General features: G+C 39.3%; 1 protein-coding gene across 3 annotated transcripts; it reads right to left on the minus strand.

Moving 5' to 3' along the window:
- Positions 1 to 5,671: 5,671 nt before the first annotated feature.
- LOC106544571 (ribonuclease inhibitor) lies at positions 5,672 to 26,457 on the minus strand. Of its 3 annotated transcripts, none has more exons than XM_014060872.2 (10): positions 26,303 to 26,457; positions 17,982 to 18,081; positions 17,178 to 17,348; positions 14,347 to 14,514; positions 13,278 to 13,448; positions 11,661 to 11,831; positions 9,165 to 9,335; positions 8,514 to 8,684; positions 6,860 to 7,030; positions 5,672 to 6,261 (listed from the first exon to the last, which is right to left on the minus strand). In XM_014060872.2, the coding sequence occupies exons 2-10, from the start codon at positions 18,065 to 18,067 to the stop codon at positions 6,174 to 6,176; spliced, it is 1,368 nt and encodes a 455-aa protein (XP_013916347.2). In that variant the 5' UTR covers positions 18,068 to 18,081; positions 26,303 to 26,457; the 3' UTR covers positions 5,672 to 6,173. The 3 variants fall into 3 exon arrangements, with proteins under 3 accessions (XP_013916347.2, XP_013916345.2, XP_013916346.2); XM_014060870.2 differs by lacking the exon at positions 26,303 to 26,457 and adding an exon at positions 26,041 to 26,267; XM_014060871.2 differs by lacking the exon at positions 26,303 to 26,457 and adding an exon at positions 23,188 to 23,243.
- Positions 26,458 to 26,792: the final 335 nt, after the last annotated feature.

A 26,792-nucleotide genomic window follows, 5' to 3' on the forward strand; every position in this document is an offset into this window, starting at 1 on the left:
TCCTCCTTTTTCTTTTACAAGACCAAGATGGAATCAAAGAACAGTTAGGAAGCTGGCAATAATAAGAAAGGAAGGCACCTATGGAGAAGGAGCTTTGCTCAAGTTCCTGAAATGTCAGGGTTCCAAATAGCATCCTCAATCAAATAAGAATCTGAGATTTCTCATAGTTCAAATTTATTAGAGAAGCCACGTTGGCACATCTGGGAAAACCCGAATCTGAAAGCTTCCAGGTTTCTCCCAACCAGTTGAAAATTCAGGACCCTGATCCAGCACCCACATGTCCATCACATGGCCCAATCAGCCACTGTCATGAAAGAAGATTCCTCCCATCCACATCAGTCCAGGTGCAGGGACAAAACGATCTTGACTCTCTGAAAAGGAATGTTATTTTGGTACATGTCTCCCATGCTTCATACGATCTCCCCTCCCAGTTTCCCACAGTACAATACGTTTGAATATGTGGCAGGCTTGAGGCCCAATACAAAGATGGCTTCCAAGCCTTACATGGATGTTGGATGAAGTGTCCTGGTGAGCTCCATTTTGCTTCTAATCTATAGAGTTCCTCATCTCTGATTTTCGTAGTGTCCTACGAATTTTGTTGACAAAGATAACTGATCATCAAAATAGGTAAGATGGTCTACTACAGGCAACAAACGTTCATCAGAACTGCTCAGTACTTGAAGAGCTAAGTAGAAAAGCAGGATAACCACAATTACCCTAATACGATGTTTTGTCTTTCTTTTTAAAATAAAATAACTTGATACCCTTGTCCATAAAAACAATCACATCCACAATATTATGTAAAGCTTCTTTGGGGGGGAGTCATGCTGCTAAAGGGGGGGGGGTCTGCAGGAGGCCTCTTAAAAAGCAGTTCAGAAAAATGAGGACTCAAGTAACACTGAAGATAAAAGAAAAAGAAGACATGGAATATTTTAGAACTTGGGACTTGTTTAATCAATGGTTGGGTAATAGAGGTAGGAACTAGGAACTGAAAAAGTGCTATTATGTAAGCAAAATGACCCAGACAGTACTTGTTCACTAAGCATTTATTATATGTAGAGAAAACACATAAACCATTAAAAAAGAGAGAGAGAACTCAATTTGTCTTTCCAAGAAGTGTCGCTATTCTGTCATTGGTAAATCCTTGAAATATAGTTCTTAAAGTAAGGGATATGTTGCTCTCCAAACTCTTCCTCTGAAATGTGCCTTTTCAAAGCTTGCTGAATTTCCCATACAGCAGGGCAAAATGTTGGGTACTTTTTACACACACATTCTTCTTGGAAATCTTGACAAGTACCAAGCACCACAAGAACGCGGTCAGTCTTTCGGTACTTACCCAGACAGATTTACCTTCCATATTTTAATTCTGGTAACTTTTTAAAACATTGCTGGGGGGAAAAAAGATCAGCCTTTGAGGTATTTTAGGTTTTTTTTTAAATGGCAGCACAAATCTTGTAGCAAATTGAGAATTGGCACACTGCAGCAGAAAAACAAGCTCTGTCTCATAATAACTGACTAGGTTTCAATTACTGAAGTGGAAAAATGTACCACCTTTTCCCTCCATTTCCCCGAGGAAAATGCAGACCAGAGTTTTCACAGGGCCAAACCTTCTTCTATGGCTCATAGTCAACATCTGGAGAAATTGACCCCACTACCTTATTAAGAAATGAAAAGAAAACTTTTTTCTTGGTCTTATGTAGCCCCTCAACCTTTGCTACTTGATCAACCCAGAAACATAGCTAATGTTCAACTAATGTATTCTGACACAAGTTTGCTCACTCCACAAAACCGAACAATTGAACTTTACTTTTGGGATTGGAGAAGCTGATTGGAGCTGCTCCAGTACTGTCTGGAGATAAAGAAGCCTAGGAAATCCAGTTAACTATCTATCTCCCCAAAGACACAAACGGAAACAGACTTTTTCAACCTGCTACTCTCCAAAAAAGGTTGGACTACAGCAGAACTTAGTTCCCTACTATACTATGATAGACTACAACTATCATAGACTACAATTATCAGAGTTCCCATGATACTATGATGGGAATGCCGAGGCATGGATGAGACATGCAGAATGTTTAAAGTAGAATAATGACTGTAATTAAACATTTTAAAAAAATATTCTCCAAAACACCAGAGGGCAGGACAAGAAACAATAGTTGGAAACTAATCAAAGAGAGAAAGCAACCTGGAATTAAAGAAAAGCTTCCTAACAGTGAAGACAATTAGAGACAGGTTGGCTCTAGAAATTGTGGGCGTTCCATCACTGGAGGTTTTTAAGAAGAGTCTAGACTCTAGACCAGGCATCCTCAAACTATGGCCCACTGGCCGGATACGGACCGCCAATGAAAAGTATCCGGCCCGTGGGATGAAAAGCAGCTGTCAGTTTGTAAAGTAGTGTCTTTAAAAGTCTTTGAAAGTCCTTTAAAAACACTCTTTCAGATTTTTTCACAGCCATGTGATCCAGGGCCGATGGGTGAGTAGGGAAGGGGCTGCTTTTAAAGTAGCGCTTTAAAAGTGGGTGTGTGGAGGACTTGTCTCCACATCTCCTAGCTTTTTCAAAATCAGCTGAAATTGGCTAACACTAATTCAAATGCAACAGTAGTATAATGCCTGCAGGAGAATTCACCCACTGCTTTGATTCTTCCCATATATAAAGTACATCCACCAAATTGGTTGCTGAACAATTTTGGTAGATATTCATGTGTGTATATACACACGCACAAGTGTAGCAAAAAGCAAATCAGTTTTGTGAATTCTCCAGGCTTAAAAGACTTTTAGCTCTGTAATCCCAAATTAGGAGGCCCACACTTCCCATTGAATTAGTAGTCTATTTATGTTGGTTAAAATTGTTTTTCATTTTAAAATATTGTATTCATGTTTTTTTGCACTACAAATGAAGCTATGTGCATTGTTCATAGAGATTTGTACATTTTGTTTCAAACTATAATCCAGCTCCCAACAGTCTGAGGGACCATTATCCCTCCTTAATTCACCATTGGAGAGAGGGAGAGAGGGAGAGGGAGGGAGGGGGAGAGAGAGAGAGAGAGAGAGAGAGAGAGAGAGAGAGAGAGAGAGAGAGAGAGGAGAGAGAGTGTGTGTGTGTATTCTCACCACCTTCTGCCTGCTTCCAATGTCTCTCAATGCCTATCTTGGGGTTTTTAGTTGCAGTCTTAATTGACTGCAGTTCTCAGTCTGGTTTATTGTGTGATCATCTGAAACATATGATCAGGAGTTATTTTGAAGGAAATCCTTTTTGTTTTATTCTTTAATGGCCTGTTTTAAAGAGCCTGAAGCTGCTGTTTTAATGAAGTTAGGCAAGTGGCAAGAAAGTTAGCGCTCTTTTTCCTTTGAGTTGAGCAAGTACAGCAAGGACAAAGGCAAAATGGACTGCTAATTTGGCCACGCCCACCCAGTCACATGACCACCAAGCAATACCCACCCAGCCAGTCCAGCCCCCCCCCAAAAAACAGTGTGAGGGACCGTGAATTGGCCCCGTTCGAAAAGTTTGAGGATCCCTGATCTAGACAGCCACTTATCTGAAATGGTAAAGGTTCTGCTGCTTGAGCAGAGGGCTGGACTAGAAGACCTCCAAGGTCCCTTCTAGCTCATTCTATTCTGATTTAATATGCAAATTGAGCTGTTACTTTGAGGGAGATGAGTCATGAATGATGACGCACATTTTTAGAATGGTCACTGGAAACCTGATGCAGCCTTATTTGCACTTTACTTTCTATGGGCTGATAGAACAAACTTCTTTCAACTTCCTCCTGGCAAGCCATTTTTCTCAAGTGGGGGTAACAAGAGAGCTAAGGAACAGAACAAAGTGCTTTGATGACTTAATTATAAGGGAAAAACATGGCAACATTACAGCTTATTTGCTTTTTGCTTTTAACTATTTTGGAAACTACTTCTGTAAACACACCTAAATATTCTGCAGATGGAGAATTTGATGGAGATGAAAAAACTGTCTAAGGAACAAACTGAAAATATGCTTAGCTCGCCCCCTTCCTCTCTTTCTCTTTTAAAACAAGTTAGTGATTGTTTCAAGAATCCTTCGCACATCTACCTGTTGATTGTCCTAATGGGGTATTACAGTTTAGCATTTTCCTGGACACTGAAAATATTGGCTCTAAGAACTTTTAAGTAGAGGACAATAATTTTGAATCTTGCTCAAGTATGTTGGTCATTTGGTATGTCTATATGTTCTGATTTATGTATTGTGTTAATACACAGATATTTTCACAACACTGGTGAATTGTTTGAAGTGGACTTCATAAGATCACTCCTGGATACCCGAGTTTAATTATTAACAGATTAACATAGTTGGAAGGGATGTTGTAGGTCTTCTAGTCCAACCCCTCGCCCAAGCAGGAGACCCTACACCATTTCTGACAAATGGTAGTTGTCTCTTTTTGAAAGCTTCCAGTGATAAAGCTCCCACAATGTCTGAAAGCAAGCTGTTCCTTTGGTTTATTGTTGTCAGAAAATGTCTCCTTATTTCTAGGTTGAATCTCTCCTTGATCAGTTTCCATCTATTATTCCTTTTCTGCCCTTCAGGTGCCTTGGAACATAGCTTCACCCCCTCCCTCTCTGTGGCAGCCCCTCAAATATTGGAACATTGCTATCATGTCTCCCCGGGTCCTACTATTCACTAGACTAACCATGCCCAGTTCCTGTAACTTTTCTTCATATGTTTTAATCTCCAGTCCCCTAATCATCTTGGTTGCTCTTCTCTGCACTTTTTCTAGCGTCTCAATATCTTTTTTGTAGTGTAGTGACCAAAACTGGATGTGGTATTCTAGGTGTGCTCTTAGTAAGGCTTTATACATTGTTTCCAAACTGAATCTACAACTAGGCGGCCAATTTGGTAAAAATCAAGATTAGTAAAGATGACTGCCTATAGTCCATATGCCTCAGTTCTAGTTTAAGTGAAGTAAAGCAGGTAGTTTGTTATGCACCCCTAAAATAATACCACAGATCACACAGGTCAGGGTTGTAACAATCTGGACTTGTGTTTTGACAAGGTATATGTAAGCCTGCAAAAGCTTCAGGATGAAACTTCCTTGCTCCATTTCTAGTCCCTATCAGACAAACAGCTCCAGTTTGTTCCACCAAATGTTTCTGAATGATCTTTGAAGTCCATTCCCTATAATCTTCTGCAACCTATCAAGCCTAGATGGCAACAGCTAAATACTGAAGTCATAGGTAACCACAATACAGGGGTGTTTCTTAAATTGTTCCAACAATAATTCAAAAGCTACTGAAAGAAAAATGCAATTATTAAATGGTACCAATAAATGTGAATAGTATATCAAACATAATAAACTTAGGAAGGCATACTGAAGTTTAACATAATTAGTTATCTACTGCACCGTAATACCATATTCGAATAAGAACAGAAACGCATCCACCACATTGCCCATCACTTAAACTCTCTATTTTCTCAGAGACAATATTCAATGTAAGTAATTAGCATAGGATGTTTCACCAGATAGGTACGCATTATGGTTAATTAAAATTAGGAAGGGAAGAAAAAAGCAAAGCATTTGCATTGTACAGGCTTTAAAAAAATAATGTAGTAACATAAAAATTGTATTGATCCATGAATATATAAAAATAAATTAATGTCAATGTTTAGTGTCTCTTTCAACAAAAGACAAAATCCTAAATATATCTTTGCAAACAAACTTTATTTTTTAATAAAGCTACATAGGCTGAGAGAGAGAAGATCATTTATACTTTCAGCAGAAAATATGATATAACTGCATTTTGTTGGTTATCAAAGTGAGCAATGTTGTGAATTAATCTTATCTAAACAATTCTATTTCCCACCCTGGAAAAAAAAATAACACAATCTACATTATTGCTTTATGACAGTGGGCCAGAGATTTATTTTACTTTGTTCTACTCTTCTTTTCTCCTTTTTCCCCCAATGGTAAAAAGCCCACCAACCTGGTTTTACATATATATTATAATTTGATATAGAACTAAAAGCTTTCTCCAGAACTACCTCAGCATTTTATCATATTCCTAACATGGAATGGAATTTTTGGGTACATTACATCATGCCCATAACTCTGAAATTAAAAAAAAAAAATCACTGGGCTAGTAACTTGGTTTATACAACAAAGATCAACAGAAGACAAGAAACGGTCCCAGCAAAGTTTCCCCACTCATGTAACCACTTGAAAGTCAGTCTTCACTTTTTCCAGCTCCTTCACCTTCTTGTCTGCTTCAGAAGTCCAATAAGTGTCATACAAGCTGCAAAAAGAATTTCATTCAGGCTATTAATACTATAGATTACAGATGAGAAACATCAGACAAGGATAGAATCACTCAAAGTTGGTAATCACATCTCTAATAATACAATAAAACACATAAAATCTCATTTCCACGAGTGAGGTTACTTCCCATAGAGGGAGATGTTCTGGCTACCCCAAAGGCAGGCATTCAGCTAACGCTCTTTCTAACATTAAGATTCAATCAACCAGAACAGTGTTTCTAAAGATGACACATTTGAGGGCAAATCGTTTTGAAGGAACATCAAGAGCATTTGAAGAATCCTGAATGACTTGGAGCAAGGCTACTCAAGAAAAACATGCCCAACTCAATCATTAGGCGCTCAATTAAAAGCTTCTGAAATATTTAAAGTGGTGATTGATCATCCTGGAAATAATTGCAGACTGACTGCAAATATAACAAAGGCAATTGGCGGAGAGCAGTTTAGGAAGCTCTATTAAAACTGTATGTAGTTTTTAACCGGAACACAATTATAGACTGAATCCTTTCCATTTTTCTAGAAATACTCTTAAACGACCCCTTGACCCTCGTTCTTACACGCTAACCAAGAGATACTTACATCAGATATTTCAGGTTACAGTTTGGATCTTTCACTGCTTCACACAACTTCAGCACACCCTCATCCCCGATTTGGCTGTAGCTCACATCCAGTTCTCGTAGAGAAGGTTTCTCAACGATAAGTTTGGCAAGTGCATCACAGCAAACTGCTGTAACACTCGACATCCCCACCCTAGGAAGAAGTCGGAATAACACCAAATAACATTTAAAAGAAAACTGGAACAATGAAAAGAAACCAAACAAACACTTAGCTCCAGCTACAGAGTTAGGGCAGTTCCTATCTATAGCCTCTATTTGCAAACAGCAACTGTTCCAACCCTCAAAAATGTTTCATTGATTTCAGGGAACAGTAAGCGTTTAGTTTTTCAAGATACTGCCAGAAGTTATATTGTTAGTAACATGGTTGTTAAGTGTATTTAGCTGCCCCATTGAAAACTGCAAAAGGCATTTACATGACCCCAGGAAACTGCAACCATCATCAATGAACTAGTTGTCAAGTGTCTGAATTTTGATCACTGATGCTGAAATGGTTGTAGGTTCGAAAAACAGCCATAAGTCACTTTTTCCAGTGCCAGTGTAACTTTGAACAGTCACTAAATGAACTAGTTGTAAGTTGAGGACTACCTGTTATGTATTAGTTAATCTTCAATAAACTCCTGGGGGGGAGGGAGAGGAGGGCTTAAAAAGTAGCTGATATACCTAAATATTGTGGCCAATACCCTTAAATAAACTTCAGTCAGCACAAAATCAGTGAAACCATTTGAGTTCCCCAAAGGTTTGTGGCATACAGTAGAACCTTTGGTCACGAACGCTTCTGACCATGACCAAATCGGGTTCTGACCAAAAAATTCACTTTTTTTTTTACAGCCGATTTTCCCTTTTGCACAATTTTTTTTCTAAGCACCAAATTTCCAAAATTAAGTTTGGGTCACATGCAAATCGGTTTACGACCAAAGTTATGGAACAAATTATGGTCGTGACCAGAGGTTCTACTGTATATCGGTTTTGCTTTGGTAAAGACAACTGTGATTGTCACATCTACCTTTAGAAACAATCTCTACCCTATATTTGCCTAAATAAGGTTATGCTTTTTTTTAAAGGCACCCAAATTGGCTAACGTATCTAAAAAAATAGCAATTAGTATATACAACACAGTTGAATAGATTTATATATCACCCACACCCCCAAATGCAATTACTAAACTACATAATCTGATATCCTGCACCTTCAATGATAATTGTCTAGTCCTTAAAACTGTGGAATTATGACAGAGTGTGAGAGTCATGGGAACCTGATGAAGATCAGGCATTTAAAATGATACCAAAATCTAATGCCCTGCGCTATTTCTTTTTATTCATTCTGATTTTGAGTATAAGCCCACTTTTTACTAAAAGAATCCTAATGCTTTAGTATAGGCCAACTTTTCATAGGAAGCTATCACTTGGACTAATACACCCAAAGGCTATTCATGTTGTTGGGCAATTTTAAGATGTATAGACATCAACTCCCAAAATTTCCCACCCAGTATGTTGTCTCAGGAATTGAGAGTTGAAGTCCATACAACTTAAAGTTGCCAAGTTTGAAAAACAGGGTTAGAAGAATCCCACATAAAGCAGTATACAGAAAGGATAAGAAAAGTTTACACTGTCACTCACCAGAGGGATTCAAGGTTGCACTTTGAGCTCCTGATACCGTTACAGATTTCAATCACTCCTGCATCTCTAATGGAGTTGCCACCCAGTTGCAGCTCTTTAAGGACAACGTTCACGCTCAAGGCAGAGCTAAGACTCTTGCAGCAAGCTTCAGTCAAGCCACAATCTCTTAACCTGTAGCAGAGAAATAAGTGCATCTCTTACAATGCTGGGGTTGTGCAACGCAACAAGTCTTTCCCCAGATTTTGTTTGTTTTCTCTTCTGCCAAATTAGCATTAGCAGTTAGTTTTGTTCTGGACTATATGGAACATGCTGAAGACCCAGCAACTCTAGTTCTGTTTACGCACCCGATTCTTTCCTTGCTTCAGCAGAACTCTCTTTTTCATATTCATTTGGCCATAGAGCTTCAGTGGTAAAAATGGCAAATAACAGGAAAGCGAAGATATGCTCAGAAAATTAAGGGAGGTTTAAAGAGCTTCCTCTTCACAGCAAGGATATATTTGCTGGGGATGGGCTACCCTACAGATTCTTGGAATCAAAAGCTTGGCAGGAATGTCATTTAAGCAATCCCTTGAAGCTACGTTGTCCCTCCATTCTAGACAAATCCTGTTCAGCAGCATTGCTGATTGCAACAAAAAGAAAACATGCACGAACCATAGAGATTGGAGTTTTGTTTCTGGATTCTTCAGCCCTTCACATAAAAAGTCTACTCCTTCGTTTTTCACAGGATTTCCCAGAAAGCTCATATCCTTGAGTGTCTCTTTGGTACCAATGACTGTGGCAAGTTCCTTACAACCACCTGGAGTGATATTGCATTCCCACAACCTGAAATAATCATCAAATCATTGCCTTTAGCTTTTCACAAACAATTAAGATAGATTTCAAATGATTCCCTCATTTGAAACATTTATTTACATCTTCATATACCTGCTCCTTAAACTACAACCCATTCACTTGTAGCAAGTAAGTAATGCATAAAAATATTGAAATATACATATGACCCAGAATCAAAATTCTCCCTTGGCCAATGAAAACATATCAAGACCAAGTCTATTTCTCAACATACTTGAGCCCTGAAGATTGTCCACCACCCCTTAGCCTTAGTCTTTGATGTGAACGAGACCCCCATTTGATGGCAGCCATTTGGTGGTAGCATCTCTGATATTACTCCAGAATCAGAGATTATCTTTTAACAGAAAAGAATTGGCCATTATTAAGCTAGATGGCCATTTATAGAAACATGGATGAAAACAGGGATTTGTGACTCATTTATGTTAAATGCTACATTCCTTTAGAAATAAACTTTATAGACATAAAGAATTATTGCAGAAATTGCACATGGAGTTCAATCCCCCACATAGGGGAATACCAAAAACACCTATGTACACAACCTAGATTGGGTACACTTTAAATTTCATGAATTATTCTCACTTGCACTGGGAGAAAAAAAGGACCGTATTTTTTGGACTATAAGACACACCGGTGTATAAGATGCACCAAGATTTCAAAGAGGTAAGTAAGAAAAAAAGTTTTTGTCCTTCCTGGCTCTGAGGAGCACTCTGCAGGCTTCAGCAGGCTGGGGGAAGGCAAAAATGCCTCCGTTTTTGCAAAAAAGGGATGGAAAATCGGTCATTTTTTTGCAAAAACGGGGGCATTTTTGCCTCCCCCCCCCAACCCTGCTGAAGCCTGCAGAGTGCTTCTGGGGACTGGGGAAAATGCCCGTTTTTCCAAAAAACATCCTGCTTTTTTCAAAAATGGGGTGTAGGTACGGAACTTCGGGAGGCCAAAAATGGCTGTATTCAGTGTATTAAGATGCACCAATATTTCCACGCTCTTTTATTGGGGGGTGGGGGAAAGGTGCGTCTTATACTCCGAAAAATATAGTATGCTGCCAAGACTTACGGCAGAAAACCATATCTGAAAATGTATACTAGATTTTTAACATATTAAGAGAATTATATAGGTGTAGTTTTAAATATTAAAAATGCAGTAAATTAACCCTATCTACCAATTTGAAATAAAATAGAGACATTAATAAGCAGATTTCCAATCTGAATCTGGCTGTAAGAACCTAGTTATAGCCCGAGGTAATATAAAGCATAAAGGTTGTTGCGAGGAATACGGATTAAGATTTTAAGATGTATATATTGTCCTACCCAAAAGGGGGAATGTTAGGAATATAATCTAATGGTTGGGTTGGCAATATATAAATCATATAACAATGCTGTATCTGTTTCTTTAAATCATACTGTAAAATGTGATTGGTTGCTGTTTTCCTCAATCGGCCATAAGAGGGAGCCAGAATGACTGTTAGCTCTGTTTGTTAGGGTTCACCGACAAATGCGCACTCGACAAAAGTGCACCGACAAAAGTGCACCAACAAAACCGCGGGGAGAAAAGCACGAGTTCGAAATCGCGCCGAAGAATGAACACAGAAGCGCGCTCTAAACCTAACACTAAAGGTAACCCTAAACCTAACCCTAAATCAAACCCTTACCCTAACTCTAACCCTGAACCTAACCCTAAACCTAACCCTGAATCTAACCCTAACCCCTAACTTAACTGGTTCACCGACCCTTATCTTAACCGTAATGGCGCTTCTGTTGGTGCGCCTTTGTGGGTGCGCTGTCGACGTCGTGGTTTTATCGCCGCAATTTTGTCGGCGCGCTGTTGTCGGGCGCGCTTTTGTCGGATCACGGTTTGTTAGATGCTGGGTTGATCTGATCTGAGTGTTTTGGAAGCTGGCTGTTAGAAAGTGCCGTGAGCTATTGTAAGTTTTGCAACTGCTAGCAAGCCTTAAGTACTGAACTGATTGTATGATTATTGGACTATGTTATTTGGATTATCCCTTACCTGAAAGACATTGATGACTGACTATCTTAACCGTGTATGACTTGGACTGTTTGATGGACTCTGATACCTCTATTTCCACGAAAGTAAAAGCCTACTTAAACTGCAGTATCTCTGTATGCTGGTTTGTGTGTTCTCCAACAACACTCTCGCAATGCTTCGCTGAACGTACTCGCTCTCCCAATGGGGAGCTTACCTAACAGTATGTAACAAGCCACTGTGAAAGCCTAATTGATATTTGTTACCAAAGGACATTTCATACAAGATTTGAAGATTGCCAATATTTAGGGAGCCACTTACCATAGTTTCTCTACTTTGCAATTTGGATTTTGGACACCTTGGCAGAGGATAGCTAGCCCTGCATCACCAATATCGTTGTCTCCTATGCATAACTCTTTCAAGGATGGAGTATTACTGAGGAAAGTACTGAGGTCCTCACAACTAGCACGTGTGATCTCACAGCTTTCTAATCTGCAAATAAATAAAAAACAGTTCCAAAGCTGCACTGGATTTCACCAGAAAACTGACAAAAGAATTTTGTTTTTTCAGCAACTCTGCCTACAATAATCACAGTGTTAGAGATGGAAATCTTGCAACTACAGAACACATGGCTTTATATTTCTATGAGTGTGCATATAACAAAAATTGTTCTGAGCTTGGAAGAGAATAGCCACAATTGTGGTATTTCACATATTTTGACACAATGGGAACTCTAAATAAGTCCCCTGCTTTGTGTTTCATCATAGGGCCACAAAGAAGGGATTTAATCGATGATCAGTGCTATTTACATCCAGTTTACAAAACTGGCAAATAGGATTTTAAAACGTATCAAGCTTTTAAAACACATACATGAATACACACAGTAGACAAAAAAAATTGTTAAGTATTTTGCTGCAAAAGTGCTTAACACAAAACACAGTCCAGCATAGTTGCAAGAGCAATGGAGTCATTTTAACACAACCTATAAATAACCTAACAACAGAAAAAATATATTTAGACTATCAGTTTGAGATTTTTTCCTAATGCATACAATGCATACCAGTACAAGTTGTAGTTTGTAATATGATTGCAAGATGAAGTATTGAAGTATTAGCAATAGGGATTATTTGTGAATATACAAGCACAATTTACATTTGACAACCTGCTTATAATACTTATGGATCTGCTAATTTGGCTAATGGCACTTTTCTAATCTTCAACTTTTGGTGAATTACTTAGAAAGATGTGGAATAAAAACTCATTTTATCCTGAGTTTGGATAAAACTCTGAAACTCTATTTATTGGCTGCCCTTCTTATTTTAGAGCAGGGGTGTCAAACTCAATTTCATTGAGGGCCTCACCAAGGGTGGTTGACCTCGGGTCTGTGTGTGTGGGTCTGTGTGTGTGGCTGATTGGGTGGGTGTGGCCAACTAGGTGGGCATGGCCAGCTTGACAACACTCCCCAAACTGCTGGCATGTTTCCTCTTTGCACTGGTAGACCAGGCCGAAGCCACACTGGCCCAATGTTTCCTCTTTGCATTGGGTAGCTGAAGCCACACTGGCTTGATGTTCCCTCTTTGCATTGGGTAGACTGGGCTGAAGCCACAGGGGCCAGCCTCTTACATTTTCCAGGACTGCCCTGCAGGCCGGATCTCACCATACTGTCTGTGGTCCTGATGTGACCCGCAGGCCTTGAGTTTGACACCCCTGCTTTAGTGTAACACTTGGCCATCCATTTTACCTCAGCGTAATAAATCTGTTTTATTCTGAACTCAGAATAACTGAAATAGCTATTCCAATCTTAAACTGTTTTAAATGTTCACTCTATTACAGTCCATCTTGGGTGGATTACCCTTTAATGTAGACAACCACTTCTTTAGAAACTTCTCAGTCGTGACATATCCCAAAAGAAAGAACTCCAGACAAATATGAACTTACTGTAGGGATTCCAAGTTAGAAGAGCCCTTCACCAAGGCTTGGCAGAGGTTTTTCACTGCTTCATCTCCTAGCTTGTTATTACTCAGGTTGAGCATTTGCAGGGACGATTTGACACATAGTACAGAGCAGAGAGCTTCTATGTTTTCCTTTGTGAGGTCACAGAATTGTAGTCTATAAGAGAGAGGAGTGAGTTGACTTCCAAAAGATAATAGTGAAGACATTTGGGGGGAGGTGCAGAGGATATACTGTATACATATTAATAACCTATGGCAGAGCTTTCTGAAACGTAATTTCATTTTAATGTATGCCAATTAGTGTACATTTAAAGTGACAATAAAGTTATTCTATTCAACCCAATTTTGTTTAGTTTTCTTATTCATTTAATTAATCTACCTCTAGCTGGTCTCCATCATAACACCAACTCTAAGCAGCCAACAAAGCATCAATAAAATTGAAGTAAGAAAGCAAGTTTATCTCTCCAGTTTACAAGCAAGCAAATAACAATTAGAGCATCAAAACCCAAGTCAGGAAAATTAATGAAACTAGTTACACATCATAAAACAAAGTTCAACAACTGGATTCAGAAATCTGTATACAGGCGTACAACCCCATCAATAAATAAAATTGGGAAATCCCTGAGATTTCCAAGACAGAAAACTTACTATTAGCAGACTAGGTATTAAGCAGTAACAGCCAGAAACCAGGGCTGCTGAAAAGTCAATGACCTGATATGTAAAATGAGTACTGTTACAAGGATGAATCATTGTAAAGATGCCAACCCCACCCTTCCCTGAGACTCATGTAATTGCTAGCTTAGTCTGGATGAAAGCTCATGACTTTGGATCCCTCATTTGATATAATTTCATGACTGATCTCCTCAATCTTAGTACTTCAACCTGCGTACCTCAACCACTATCCCATACTCTCTCCTAATTTTTGCTGGTTTATCCAATTCTGTGTTTCTGGTCCTTACAAGATGGGTGAAAAAGAAGCTTTTTAACGTGAGAAACTTCTAAACTTCAAAACATATTTGCTGTCTTATATGTACTGAAGAACTTCAAATACTTACTGTAGTGATTCTAGTTGGCAGTTTGGATCCACAAGTCCTTGGCACAGTGCTTTTCCACCTGAGGAGCCCAAACTGTTATCTCCCAGGTGTAGTTCTGTCAGAGATGATTTGCTAACTACAGAACGTAGCTTCTCACAGCAAGCTTTAGTTAAATTGCAGTTCCGTAACCTGGAATAATGAAATGGGTGTAAATTCCATTAATGCTTGAGAGTAGGAGCGGATAGCAAGTATCATCTCATTGAACGCTGTAGTCATACTGGCTGGAACATGGCAGTCAAACAAACACATTTTTGAAGGCCACAAATCCCATTCCTGAGAGCCGCCATGTCAAGAGTCGCTTGAAAGATGTTAAGGCAAATTACACTTCTCCCAATATCACTCCTCTATTCCAGCAGGGTAGCTTTTCTGTTTTTTCTTTATGAGTTCAATGACTGGCAATAAACTCTACAAATAATGTTGATGCATCATATATCTTATGCGCCATCTCAAAATTGGCAAGCAATTATAAATATAATGTTCAGCTCTTTTGCATACAGGTAGAATTCAATATTTGGTATTTACTAACAAAAGCTGGAAACCCGTTTGAATCCCTAGAGATTTAACTGCCAATAATTGCTGATTTCGCCAACCTGACATGCTTTAATTATGTTGGATCTCAATTTTTTGGAATTTGGTTCTGAAATTCTGGTTCAAAACTAAAAAAAATACAATCTAAAGCAGTTGGAAATCTCATGTTTTGTTTTTTTTTGCAGGGGGTTGGAGGGAAGGGGAGAAGGATCAGTATTTATACAAAACTAAGGAAGGAGAGGCAACAACAAACTCCCAGGGGAGCAGCCCGCCTCTGTCTCAGGTCTACCTGCACTTTCTCCAGAGATCTGCCTGAGTGGGGATTGGAGCCGTTTCGAGAAGCAGGTCGAAGTGGCCATGACCATTGTAATATATATTATCAACAATATTACAGCTACATGATCATAAAGCGAACAATTGCCTTGAAAGATAGTGCTTGAGACAGGTGTAGCAAGCAGCAATTTTCTAAATGGTAGGTTAGTGTGCTGTTCCTTTCTGGACAAACTCTACTTATGTGGTTGCTAAGAGTCAACACTGACTGGGTGGCATAGAACCGATTAATCCTGCTATACTAGTTTTCATTTGTCAGCTGAATCAATGTATATGTGCCTTTTTCAATATTTACACATTTCACTTATTTATGTCAAGGTGCATCTAAACCACAGCCCTCATTCTTTCCAATTAAATACCAATATAATGCTCTCCTTGCTATATGAAAACAATGCTTGTTTAGAGACGTGAGAATTCAAACTTCCATATTCTTCTCTTAGTATTATTCAACGCAAAAGAACTTGAGTTTTGTGATTTATTATATTTATTTATTAATTTATAATATGGTATTATTGTGGAAACAAAGGAAGTATTCCCCAGGGAAAAGGAGTGTAACATGATTATCCTATCAACCCAACTTGAAAAATCATTTAAATATAGTTGACTGTAAATCTCCTATACTTGCTGTTTTCAGATAGTCCTTATTTAACGTCTACCCATTCAACGACCATTACAAAGTTGCTGAAGGAAGGGACTTATATCTTTGAAGTTTCAGCCCCTGCAGGACCCCTGCAGTCATGTGAACAAATTCAGGCCCACCTGCATTTACAGCTCCCTTTGGAGTATCCATCAGCTGCCCACACTACCCAGCCCCGCCTATTGCCACACATCAGTTCTCCAGCAGCTGGGGCCTTGTCCATGGCACCTTTTGTGCCGATGCCAGTGGGAACTCTCTCTCTCTCTCTCTCTCTCTCTCTTTGTCCAAGGCCTACAATTTAGTGCCAGTCAGGGCTTTCTTTTGTTTCTCCTTTTTCTCCGGCTATGTTAGAGACCCAGGCAGCCCTGCAGCAAAAGAAAGGAGTTCAAAGAAGGCCCTGGCTGGTACAGTAGTGACAGACAATGTGGCAGGCTTGTTGGTGGCAAGGGAAGCTGGTAGGCATGTAACCAAACAGGCAGAGATGGGGGAAAAGAGGGTATTGGGGGGTTGATAAGGAGATAGTCCCTTACCTTTCTGATGCTCAGGGCTGGGAGGGACCAATGTGGAAATGGCTTGGATGGTGGGGGAGATCCTTGATTAAGGGCCAGTGGGATTCAGTTAATGGCAGCAATAGAGAGTGCCCAGGTTGCTGTCATAAGTGAGTCACATCACATTATAGGAAGTCTTAGCCTGACGATCACAACTGAGCCCAAAATTTATGTTGCTAAGTGACACATTTCTTAAGTGAGTTTTGCCTCATTTTAAGACCTGTATTGCCAAAGTTGTTAAGTGAATCACTATACTTGTTAAGTGAGTAATGCGATTGCTAAATGAATCTGGCTTCCCCGTTGACTTTGCTTGTCAGAAGGTCGTCAAAGGGGATCACATGACCCCGGGACACTGCAACAGATATAAATATAAATCAGTTGCCAAGCATCCAAATTTTGATCATGTGATTATGGGGATGCCGCAATGGTCATAAGTGTGAAACATGGTCACAAGTCACTTTTTTCAGTCAGCGCTGTTGTAACTTTCAATGGTCACTAAATGAACTGCTGTAAGTTGAGGACTACTTATATGTTTGCTATTCTAACCAGATGTAATAAATACCATAGTTGGCCTATAACAATCAACAATGAATTGTATTGAGAATTTATACCTGGGAGAAATGCTAGGCTACTTGTATAGCCACATTTGGAAGAGATTAACAGGGAAGGCAATAACTATATAAAAGTTTCCACTTGTGGGAGGTATAATCCAAAGCTACTAAAGCCATTATGAATTTTGGAATATTTACCTTAGTTTTTGAAGTTTGCAATTGGGGTTTAACAATCCTTTGCATAGAGCATCTACACCAGCATCTCCCAGTTCATTGTTGCTTAGATTCAGTTCAGTTAGTTCTTGGTTGGTAGTCAGAACAACAGAAAGATCTTCACAATGGCTAATTCCCAGACCGCAGTCATCCAATCTAAAAATTTAGGGAGAAAATAGACATTAGCTCTAATTTAGCCAGGTGAATTATCTGCCATCTACAGCACCCTCCCAGGCTAAGCTTATTAGTACACCTTTAAAATGCTTGAATAAAATCTAACAGGGTTAGGGTTAGCATAGCATGTGTCTCAAGTATTTAAGAATGTCCTGGAGCAATATACATAATTGCTTACATGATTCAACATACATGATTCTCCCCACCGTTCCCCTCCCTCCCTCCACAAACAATGCAATGTGCTTTCAGCAATTTGTCCAAGATGGCTAAAGAGGATTTATGAGCAAAAGCATCTGGAAATCACATGGACTGGAGTGAGAAAGAGAAAACACTATATGCAGTGTTTTTCAATGCTAGTGGCTAGGGAATTCTGGGAGTTGAAGTTCGCACATTTAAAACTTCCAAGAATGAGAAACATGGGTATATAGGAAAGCAAAACATTGGAGGGGGGAAGTGGGGGGGGATTACTATTCTTTATGTAAGTGACATTCCAGAAGAATTTTTGTGCTAATCCATTATTAATTTTCCCCAATTCAAATCATGAAGGGAAATGTTAGAATTGTTAAACAAGGCCTTCAAAAAGCCCTTGAAATTCACTAAATGTTGTTAACTTACCTAATTGTTTTGTGCTGTTTCATGGATTCAACAAGTTCTTTCCATTTTGATGCCTCAAATTCTTGGCACTGCAAGTCAAGGTCCATTTCTGAGGTTTTAACTACAGAGATGAGAAAAAGACATCCTCGGGTTAAAAAAAATAGCCCCCTTCAATGCATGACTGGATGCAAACTATTAGAGTTACATTTTTCTTTTGCAATTACAGTCACTTCAAGAAAGAATTTCTTCATAGACGCCTACCTTGCTCAAGAGCTAAATACTTCTGTCTGAAGTCATTTGGAACTTTAAAAAGACTCCTTTGAACAGAACTGCTGCAATACTTTTGCAGCACACATAGATAAATTATGAAATGTTACACTCAAGAGGCAGCTTAGCTTACCAGAAAGAAGGAAGTATAATAGAGGCAAAGCACGTGCATTGCTTGCCAAAAGTCATGGTATAATTCCTAGTACTTTTAAGTAGAGCTCAAGAATATTCTCGTGAAAATCCTGGAAAATTGTTAGTCACATCTGAGAAAAACTGCTATCTTTTTGCTCATTTTTCTGATTTTCAAGGGTTTGGGGGAATAGTTCACCATAAGCCTCAACATTCCTAAAAAAACCTACCCCCTTTACTTTGGTGATTTCTTGTCTGGTTGGTCATCTTCCTTAGTAGAGCCAAGAAAATTTCCCACATCTAGACTAGAAGGGCTTAGTGAACTGATGTTAGCTTCTTATGTGCCTATGCTGAATTTGATTCTAAACACAGTGCTCAGGCCTCTAATATTATTTAGAATCTCTCCAAGAGTTACAACTGCAATCAAGTAAATTTAATTTCTGCAGGGACACATGCGTTAGTTACTATAGGTCCTGTGGACTCTAGACACTCACTTAAGTTTGTAAAAAATTTCCTTAACACATTTATAAATGAATCTTGGCATAAACTGAGTTATTTAACACAGGTCATTCCAATGATTATTCACATCAGATAACTTTCCAGAAAATATGTAATTGATCAGTTCTAGTAAACATGGCCTTAATATTCATCCTAAGTACCAATGCATTCTACATATAATCTTGCCCACATAGAAGTGATGTTCTAATAGTGAATTCACCATAATTATAACTGCTGAAGGGGTGAACAGCTTTATGCAGTGTGCAAATTAGTCTGTTCATTCTGAATACATAGACTGTCAACCTCATTCACTTTCAATTTCTAAGCTTTAAATTCTAAGGGCAACAAAAACCTATTTCTGGAATGTTTTTTCCAGCTTTCAAAATATGATACATGAAACTTCAGGCAGGCAGGTCTGTACAGAGCAGGAGTTCTGCATAGTATTGTTTCAGTGCTACTCGCTCCCACTTTTCCTGGAAGATAAGTTGGCTTGGCCCCAATTCCTATGTAATTCCTGTTCTTGGGGTCCCCCCTCAATCGAGCTGCATCTACTGACTGAGCATTTGTGCTCAGTATCTTCATCTTTTCTGGACTGCTAAAGCAAATGGAAGCCATGGAGCTTTTAAGTCAACCTTGCAATCGCACCAATAACTATAGAAAGAAAATCCCCAAGACTTCTGTGAAAGGACTCCCCATCACTACCTTAAAGCTTAAACAAGGTGGAAGGACAATGTATGTCTATCTAGTTTGTCTTGACCATACCATCACTGACATATAGTGTCTGTCCTTGGCTGAAAATTGCTCCACACTGCCAGCTTAAAGCCAAAGATATGGGAGTATTAGATAAGGTATTCTGTTATTGTTCTATATGTAATCACTAAGATTTAGCAGTTTATTTCTGGGATGACAACATACTCTTAAGAATGGACAACTCAATTGTGCAACTCAAATCCTCCTATTATTTTTTCTCTCCACCCCACTTTTTAAAAATTCCAAATATTCTATAGTTGCTTTGCCAATCACTTTCAGATATACAAGCCATTATCCCATCCTGAGGGAAGAGAGCATGGTCCAGAAATTGCCTTTAGTTATGGACAAAGAAATACTTCATAATATCAAGTAATTCTTGGGAACATGTATTCTATTTGGGACTCTCTCTGCAGGAAGCAGCCAAATTGATCTTGTTTAGACTTTGAAAATAAACAGGGTTTAGGCTTGGCTAGTTTTTTTTTTTTTTTTAATTTTTTTTTATAAACAACTCATGATAGTGAACATACCTGATTTTCCTTTCTTCTCCTATTTTCCCCACAACCACCACCTGGTAGGTAAATTGGGCTGAGAGAGATTGATTGGCCCAAAGTCACCCAGCCGGCTTTCATACCTAAGGCCGGATTAAAAATCACATCTCCTGGTTTCCAGCCTGGCGCCTTGACCGCTACACCAAACTGGGAATCCTCCAATTGGGTAATTTAAAAATATATTCCAAAAGAAAGCAATCTCAATCCACCTTCCTACTACTTCTAATACAATTATGAGGCATAATATCCATTAAGTTGAAGAAATTCAGTTCAGTGAAAAGGAGATTTTACTACCATCACTGTCTGTGGCTGCTCAATGGTTGGTGCAAATAAGCCTTTATGAATGCTGCTCTATTCATAATTAAGACAACAAAACTTCCAATTATGTTTTTCACTGTAATGCTACTGCCGATAATAAAAATCATAACCTTTGTCATCCCACAGCTTTTTCAACTCAATGCCATTTAGATACGTTTACACAGCCTGGAAATTGTTATCCTGTCTTCTGTAATTCCATAGCAGGTTCAGAAAGACTGAATTCTATTCTTTGCCTCATTCTATTTTCCTTTTGGTTCTTTTATTAAATTATCAGTAAGAAGCTGGCATCCAATAAAGCACTATGCCAGCTTTTAGCCTCGTATTTATTTCTAAGAATGCTCCTAAACCTTCATAATACCCACAGGTGTTCTTACAAGGTAAAAATTAAGTTGCCACACAGTACTATGGTTTGTTTGGAAGCATGTCTATCCAGAGGGGGAAAATGACACAAAAATAAGTAAAAGTAGTAGTAAATATCCCTGGGGTCTCAAGGCCCTAATAAGGTACAAATCTATCATCTGCTATATCAATTAATCCAATTTAATAGATCATACACATCTTCATATTCATCTTAAGAGTTAAATAGTGTGTCCTCTGGCCCATATTGTCCAAGTGTGCTCTAGGCAAAGCAAGTGGAACAAGTTACCAGCCATCACTCAAAAGAAAATGTCAGCTGAGATGGTGATTTGCTTATTGTCATATTTAAAACTATATAATCAAGGAGCTTCTTAAAAACTGATCCTGTCAATTTATTTCTTGCCTATTCACCATGAAGAGTTCAAGAGAATTCATAAAACTATTGTTATAGCATATTAGATTTAATGTTCCAGATATAGTTATTTAATGGCAATATAATCACACCTGAAGTTTAAAATGAAAACTCTGGATCCTAGCTTATGTTTCAAAAACTTTTTCCTTTCTCTTGCCAAAGGCATAAGTACCACCAAAGTGCCAATTACCCATGGGAGTATTAACATTTAAAATTAAAGGTGCTGCATGCTTCAAAAATTTGGATAATTGCTTTTGCACATATTACTTCTCCACCATTCATAAAGCAGTCCTGGTTTTTTCCCCCAGGTGCCTGATTGAGCCATACAATGCTGCCGCTTTAACAAGTTAACTCCTTCAAGCAGCACTAGCATCAGTTTTTGCACATAAACTGGAAATAGTTGAAACTGCTATAATGAACATTGTAAAGAGGAATGCATTATGACAGGCTGAGAAGTGTTTCTTCCAAATTATTTTGAAATGTACACATTTCCACAATCTAGATAGAAAGAAAAGTGAGTGTTTTATTTTGCAACTTCAGTTAAATGTTTCTTCTAAGCTTGGGGGGGGGGGAGAGAGAGCGAAAGAAGACAAACAAAAGCAAGAATTGAAAAATAGTTGCTTTTTTATTAGTAGCATGGTTAAAAATTTGAAAGATTATTGAACTTGATTCCTATGGAAGGAAATCTGAAAACAGGCAGTGAAAAATGCCTTCCACAAATTAAAACCACCCTCATACACAGAAAGACTAAAAGCAGCCTGCTACTGGTAAATGGACTAACAAATTATTGAAGTTTCTTTTATTTAAGTAAGCACCACACCAAACTTAGTGCCTTACAGGCCACAACTTTCTTATATCTCATTTATTAGTCCTTCTGGTCATATGACCAAAGAATTATACAAAATGTAGTGCCAAAACTTCAGAGGATGTGCTACCCACATCTGCTCAGGAAAAAAATCAGATGACTATTAGAGGGCAGAGAGTTAAGATTGCCTCTGCAATTATTAATCTAATTTACATTCACCCCATCAGAAAAGACTTAATGGCTTACACAGATAATCAAACAATAGCTATACATAGCAACATCTTATAAATACAAGTAAAACCCCAAATTACTTTAAAAAAAAACAGGAGGGAGATTAAATGGGGTATCTTTATTTCTAACGTCTTTAAAGGGAACTTTTTAGCAGAGGACACTTTTCTTCTGGCACCCTCTAAACCTAAAAATGTCATGGCTGCCAGTCACTGGATTTTGGGCAGACCTCATGCACTTAGCTAGCCATGGTTCGAGAAAATAAAAGTGAATTAAATTCATTTGGCAGCTAAGGCTTGCTGCTTAAGGCTGCAATTGCCTTAAGGCAGAGGAATCCAAACGGCATCTCTAACCTGGAATGGCGCCGGGACTCCTAAAATGACGGAGAAACTTTTAAACATAGACAAAATAACGCCACGGTCTTTCTCCTCAACCGAAAAGTTATTTCCAGCTATTATTCAGTGCGAACCTATGACTCGAAGCCTCTGAGTCACCGTTAACGATTCCCTTTCCTCGTTTTGTCAAGTCATCTTCTTTGAAGGGAGCCAGAGTTGCTTCGCTGCAAGTGAGCCGAGTTTTTCCAACGGAACGAAAAGGGCGTGAGCCCGTTCACGAATACCATCCAGGACAGCTTTCAAACGGGGTCCCCCCCCCCAAATTAACCCCAAGTAGTAATTTGGGACCAGGAATGAAAATCAGAAAGTGCCGCGATTTTCTTACTACGTTGCCAACGAAGCACGATTTGGGTTCGCAGTTGGCTTTGACCCCCCGCCCCCCTTATTTTTCTTCTATCCCCCCAACCCAAATTACCTAGTTTAAACCCGACTATACGAACACCATGGCCAGCACTCCGCCACCCCGCCCCTCTCACACCTGGTTAAACAGTAGTAACAGTCAAGGGAGGCATTAACTTACCGAACTGTCGGGAAGACGAAAAACGACTAACAGATCATTCGCCTTCAGCCCCACCCCCTTACGGGAAAATATCTTCTCCGCTTCGGCCACGCCCTTTTCTCTCGCAGCCAATTGGAGGAGAGTGAAACCGACATTCATCATTGCTCCGCCCTCCTCGCCCCCCACCCCAGCCCACTCCCAACCAAGGCGTATCCTGTTGCGTTCGGGCTTGCTCACAATCCCGATGAGGCCATAGGGAATTTTCCATGGATTGAGAGGTCGGCAATTATTTAGTTGCTAGGGAAGGTTCGCGACGCCCTTTTCGCAGCAGAGATGAAGGCCAGCTTTTTTATTTCCTCACATCAAAGAGGAGTAAAATCCCTTCTGCGAAGTTTTAAAACTCCCCTTTCTCGGGGAGCCCACCTCGCGCTATTTGGTGGAGAGTAAAAGGCAGGCTACAAACAAATATAGTTACATAACTAAAATTCAATTGTAAAATAGGCGTCCTGCAAAAATATTTAAAAGAAAATAAAAATAAAGGGATCAGAAATCCTAATGTCAAAAGTCAATTATCTTCAAACATTGCTCCGCAACGTTCTGAGCAGCTTCAATAAACTCTTAAGAGCAATTTATTACTTTAATTGAGCCATTAAAGTAATATAAGACTAAATGCCATCTCCTGATAACCTCAGTGGTTATTCATCCCTGTCTTTCTTATCAATCTATTTGAAAACTGCCAGATTTAACCTTTTGTATCAGTTTTTTCAACAACTGCAAATAATGGCTTTTACCTCAGTGTGGTGTTTTCCAGATGTGAAGAACACAAAATAGATTATCCAAATTATAATCCCATATGGCGAGATAGCACATGGTATTGGGGAGGGGGCTGTGCAAGTAATTCTTAATTTACAATCAGAACTGGTGCGCCAGAATTTCGGGTGCTAAACAAGATGGTTGTTAAATGAGTCATGCCTGATTTTTCTTCTTTCTTAGCCATAGCTGTTAAGTGAATCACTGCAGTGATTAAGTAAGTAGTACTTTCCCCACTGACTGCTTATCAAAAGCTGGTTTGGTTGAGAAAGTCACAAATAGAGATCACATGATCCTGGGATGCTGCAATTGCCATAAATATATGCTGGCTGCCAAGCACCCAAAAGTTTGAATGTGTGATCATGGATATGCTCTGGCACTTGGTTGTGTCATTTTCTGTAGTGCCATTGTAACTTCGAACAGTCATTAAATAAATGGCTGTAGGTCAAGGACTACCTGTATTCAGTTTCAGAAATGCATACTTTGAAAAAATACCCAGTTGTTGAACAGGTTTGTGACTAACAAGTGATCCTATCTTCTGTCTTAATTATTTTCCCTAGGGCCTGCATATTGTGTTCTTTTACTTCCAGTAACCTGAGCACATTTAAGAACCATCATTCAGCTCTAGGATATGCACTGAAATTGATTATGAAATTCTATACCTTCCATTTCTGGTAACCGCTTTCTTTGTGGCTTAACTTCAGTGGTTGGGAAAGTGCATTTGCACAAGTTATAAGTTGAAACAAGTAAAACCAAAACTCAACTCACTATTGGGGAAATAGTGGTCCTACAAAGTCTTGGGAAGCCTAACCAGCTGGCCTAGGAGGATAATAAGTAGAAGCTACCTGAGTGTAAATAGAAAGAAATAGGAATTTTGCACTCCTGTAGTGGTAAGAACTATGAAGGAAGGTTAACATGGATACTAAAAGGGGAACCTATAGCCTATATAGGTATCGGCACAAAGCCTTCTATTCTATTCATATTTGAAATGTTCCACAGAAATAGGAGAGTATGATCAGAACACTAATAAACTTAAATAAAGGTAGTCCTCAACATAGGACAATTGAGTCCAAAATTTATGTTGAGACATTTTAAGTGATTTTTACAACCTTTCTTGCCACAATTAAGTGAATCACAATTGATAATAACCCAGTTGTTAAATGAATCTGGCTTACTCATTGATTGTCAGAAAATGACAAAAGTATATGACCTTGGGATATAGCAAGTCATAAATATGAACCAGTTGTCAAGCATCTGAATTTTGATGTCATGATCATGGGGATGCTACAAAGGTCGTAGATATGAAAAACTGTCGTAAGTCACTTTTTCAGGGCTGTTGTAACTTTGAATGGTCAATAAATGAAATGTTGTAAGCAGAGGACTACTTGTATATACCAGTAGTAATGAAACCAAGAAGAGATTCTTCTTAACAATTGTATTCAGGATAGAATTATAAACATTGCAGTTATTTGGAAAGAAATCTCATAAGAGTTCAATGGATTTTCTCCCAGGTGAATAATCAAATACTGAAACTTAAATGTGTTTCTCTAAACTAAAATCCATTTAATATACTATCCTCTTATTATGGATTTAGGCAGGACAATCCATATCTAGGACATTTTGGAAGTCATTGTGAATACCTCAACCCCTGTTGGTTATGCTGGAAATTCAATCTTGAAAACATCCCGCTGTGGAAATTTGAAGGAGACTTAGGTACCTCAAATGATCTCCAAGAATTATTTCCAAGAATCAAAGAATTTGGGAATGAACAATATTCAATTCTCCCCCCCCCCCAGCTTTATGACAACTCATTTTACAAACCACCCTGGATATTTAGTTGAAGAACAGTATACAAAAATCTGAGGAAGGAAATTAGGCAGTTCTGTTTTGGTTGCATTTTGCTCTAAAGCGGCATGGTAGTGAGCCACAAAGCGGCCCATTTGCTCGCTCAGCGACTCCTCAGTTACATTCGCAACGTGGGCGTTCGCCTTTGCTTTCTGGCTACAGACTAACCGCGCCCTTTCTTGTACGCCTGCCAGGGGCGAGACATCTTCTCCCACTTACATCCCTCGGGAAAACCCCAGGCGCGATACCCGGTAGCAAGAGGAAACGCCCGGGCTCCACGCGGCAGAACGAAGCAGTTCCGGAGCTTGCCCAAAAGGGCGATCATTATTCCCTCCAAACAGCCTCGACTTCCTTTTTTCCCTTTCAACACCCCCTTTTCTTTGTAGAAGGGCCGGCTCGGTTTACCACGCCGCATTTTCCGCAGTCGATCAATCGTCGCGTCTCCCAACCCCGGGAGTCCAATTTGCCAGGCCATACTCACCGCCCACGGATTTTGTGGAAAAGGAAGCTGGCAATAAACGTCAGACGACAACTTCCTACTGTCTTCGTTTCCGGGCAACCGGCCGTGTTTGGTCTAAATACCCTTCGGTGCTGCCAAATGCAAAGGACAACCTTACGAAACCTGGAGCGCGTCGGGCCCCGCTAATTTAAGGATTATTTATTGAACAGGGTCTGACGAAATTTGGAGATGATGGATTCATTTTTTAATGCATTGAGTTTCCCGAACTTGAATACGGAAATGCGTGATGATAATTGCATTGGAAAGGGAGAGACAAAGGGAACTAGAAAGGTGGCGGCGCTAAAGCTGCTTAAATGCATTAAATCTGATACGGAATGCTATGTAAACCCGTAATTCTTAATTCAGCTTCTCCCCCCCCCCCTCTGCGAATGCCACTCAAAGGCTCCTAAGCAGGACAGATGTTTAAAATGGGGTGTGGGAAGTCTGCCACGGAGACAGCTAGGGGATCCCA

This window comes from Thamnophis sirtalis, unplaced genomic scaffold (genome assembly GCF_051295495.1).
Source record: "Thamnophis sirtalis isolate CommonGarterSnake01/CBP01778 unplaced genomic scaffold, rThaSir2_p1.2 scaffold_1, whole genome shotgun sequence".
Lineage (NCBI taxonomy): Eukaryota > Metazoa > Chordata > Lepidosauria > Squamata > Natricidae > Thamnophis > Thamnophis sirtalis.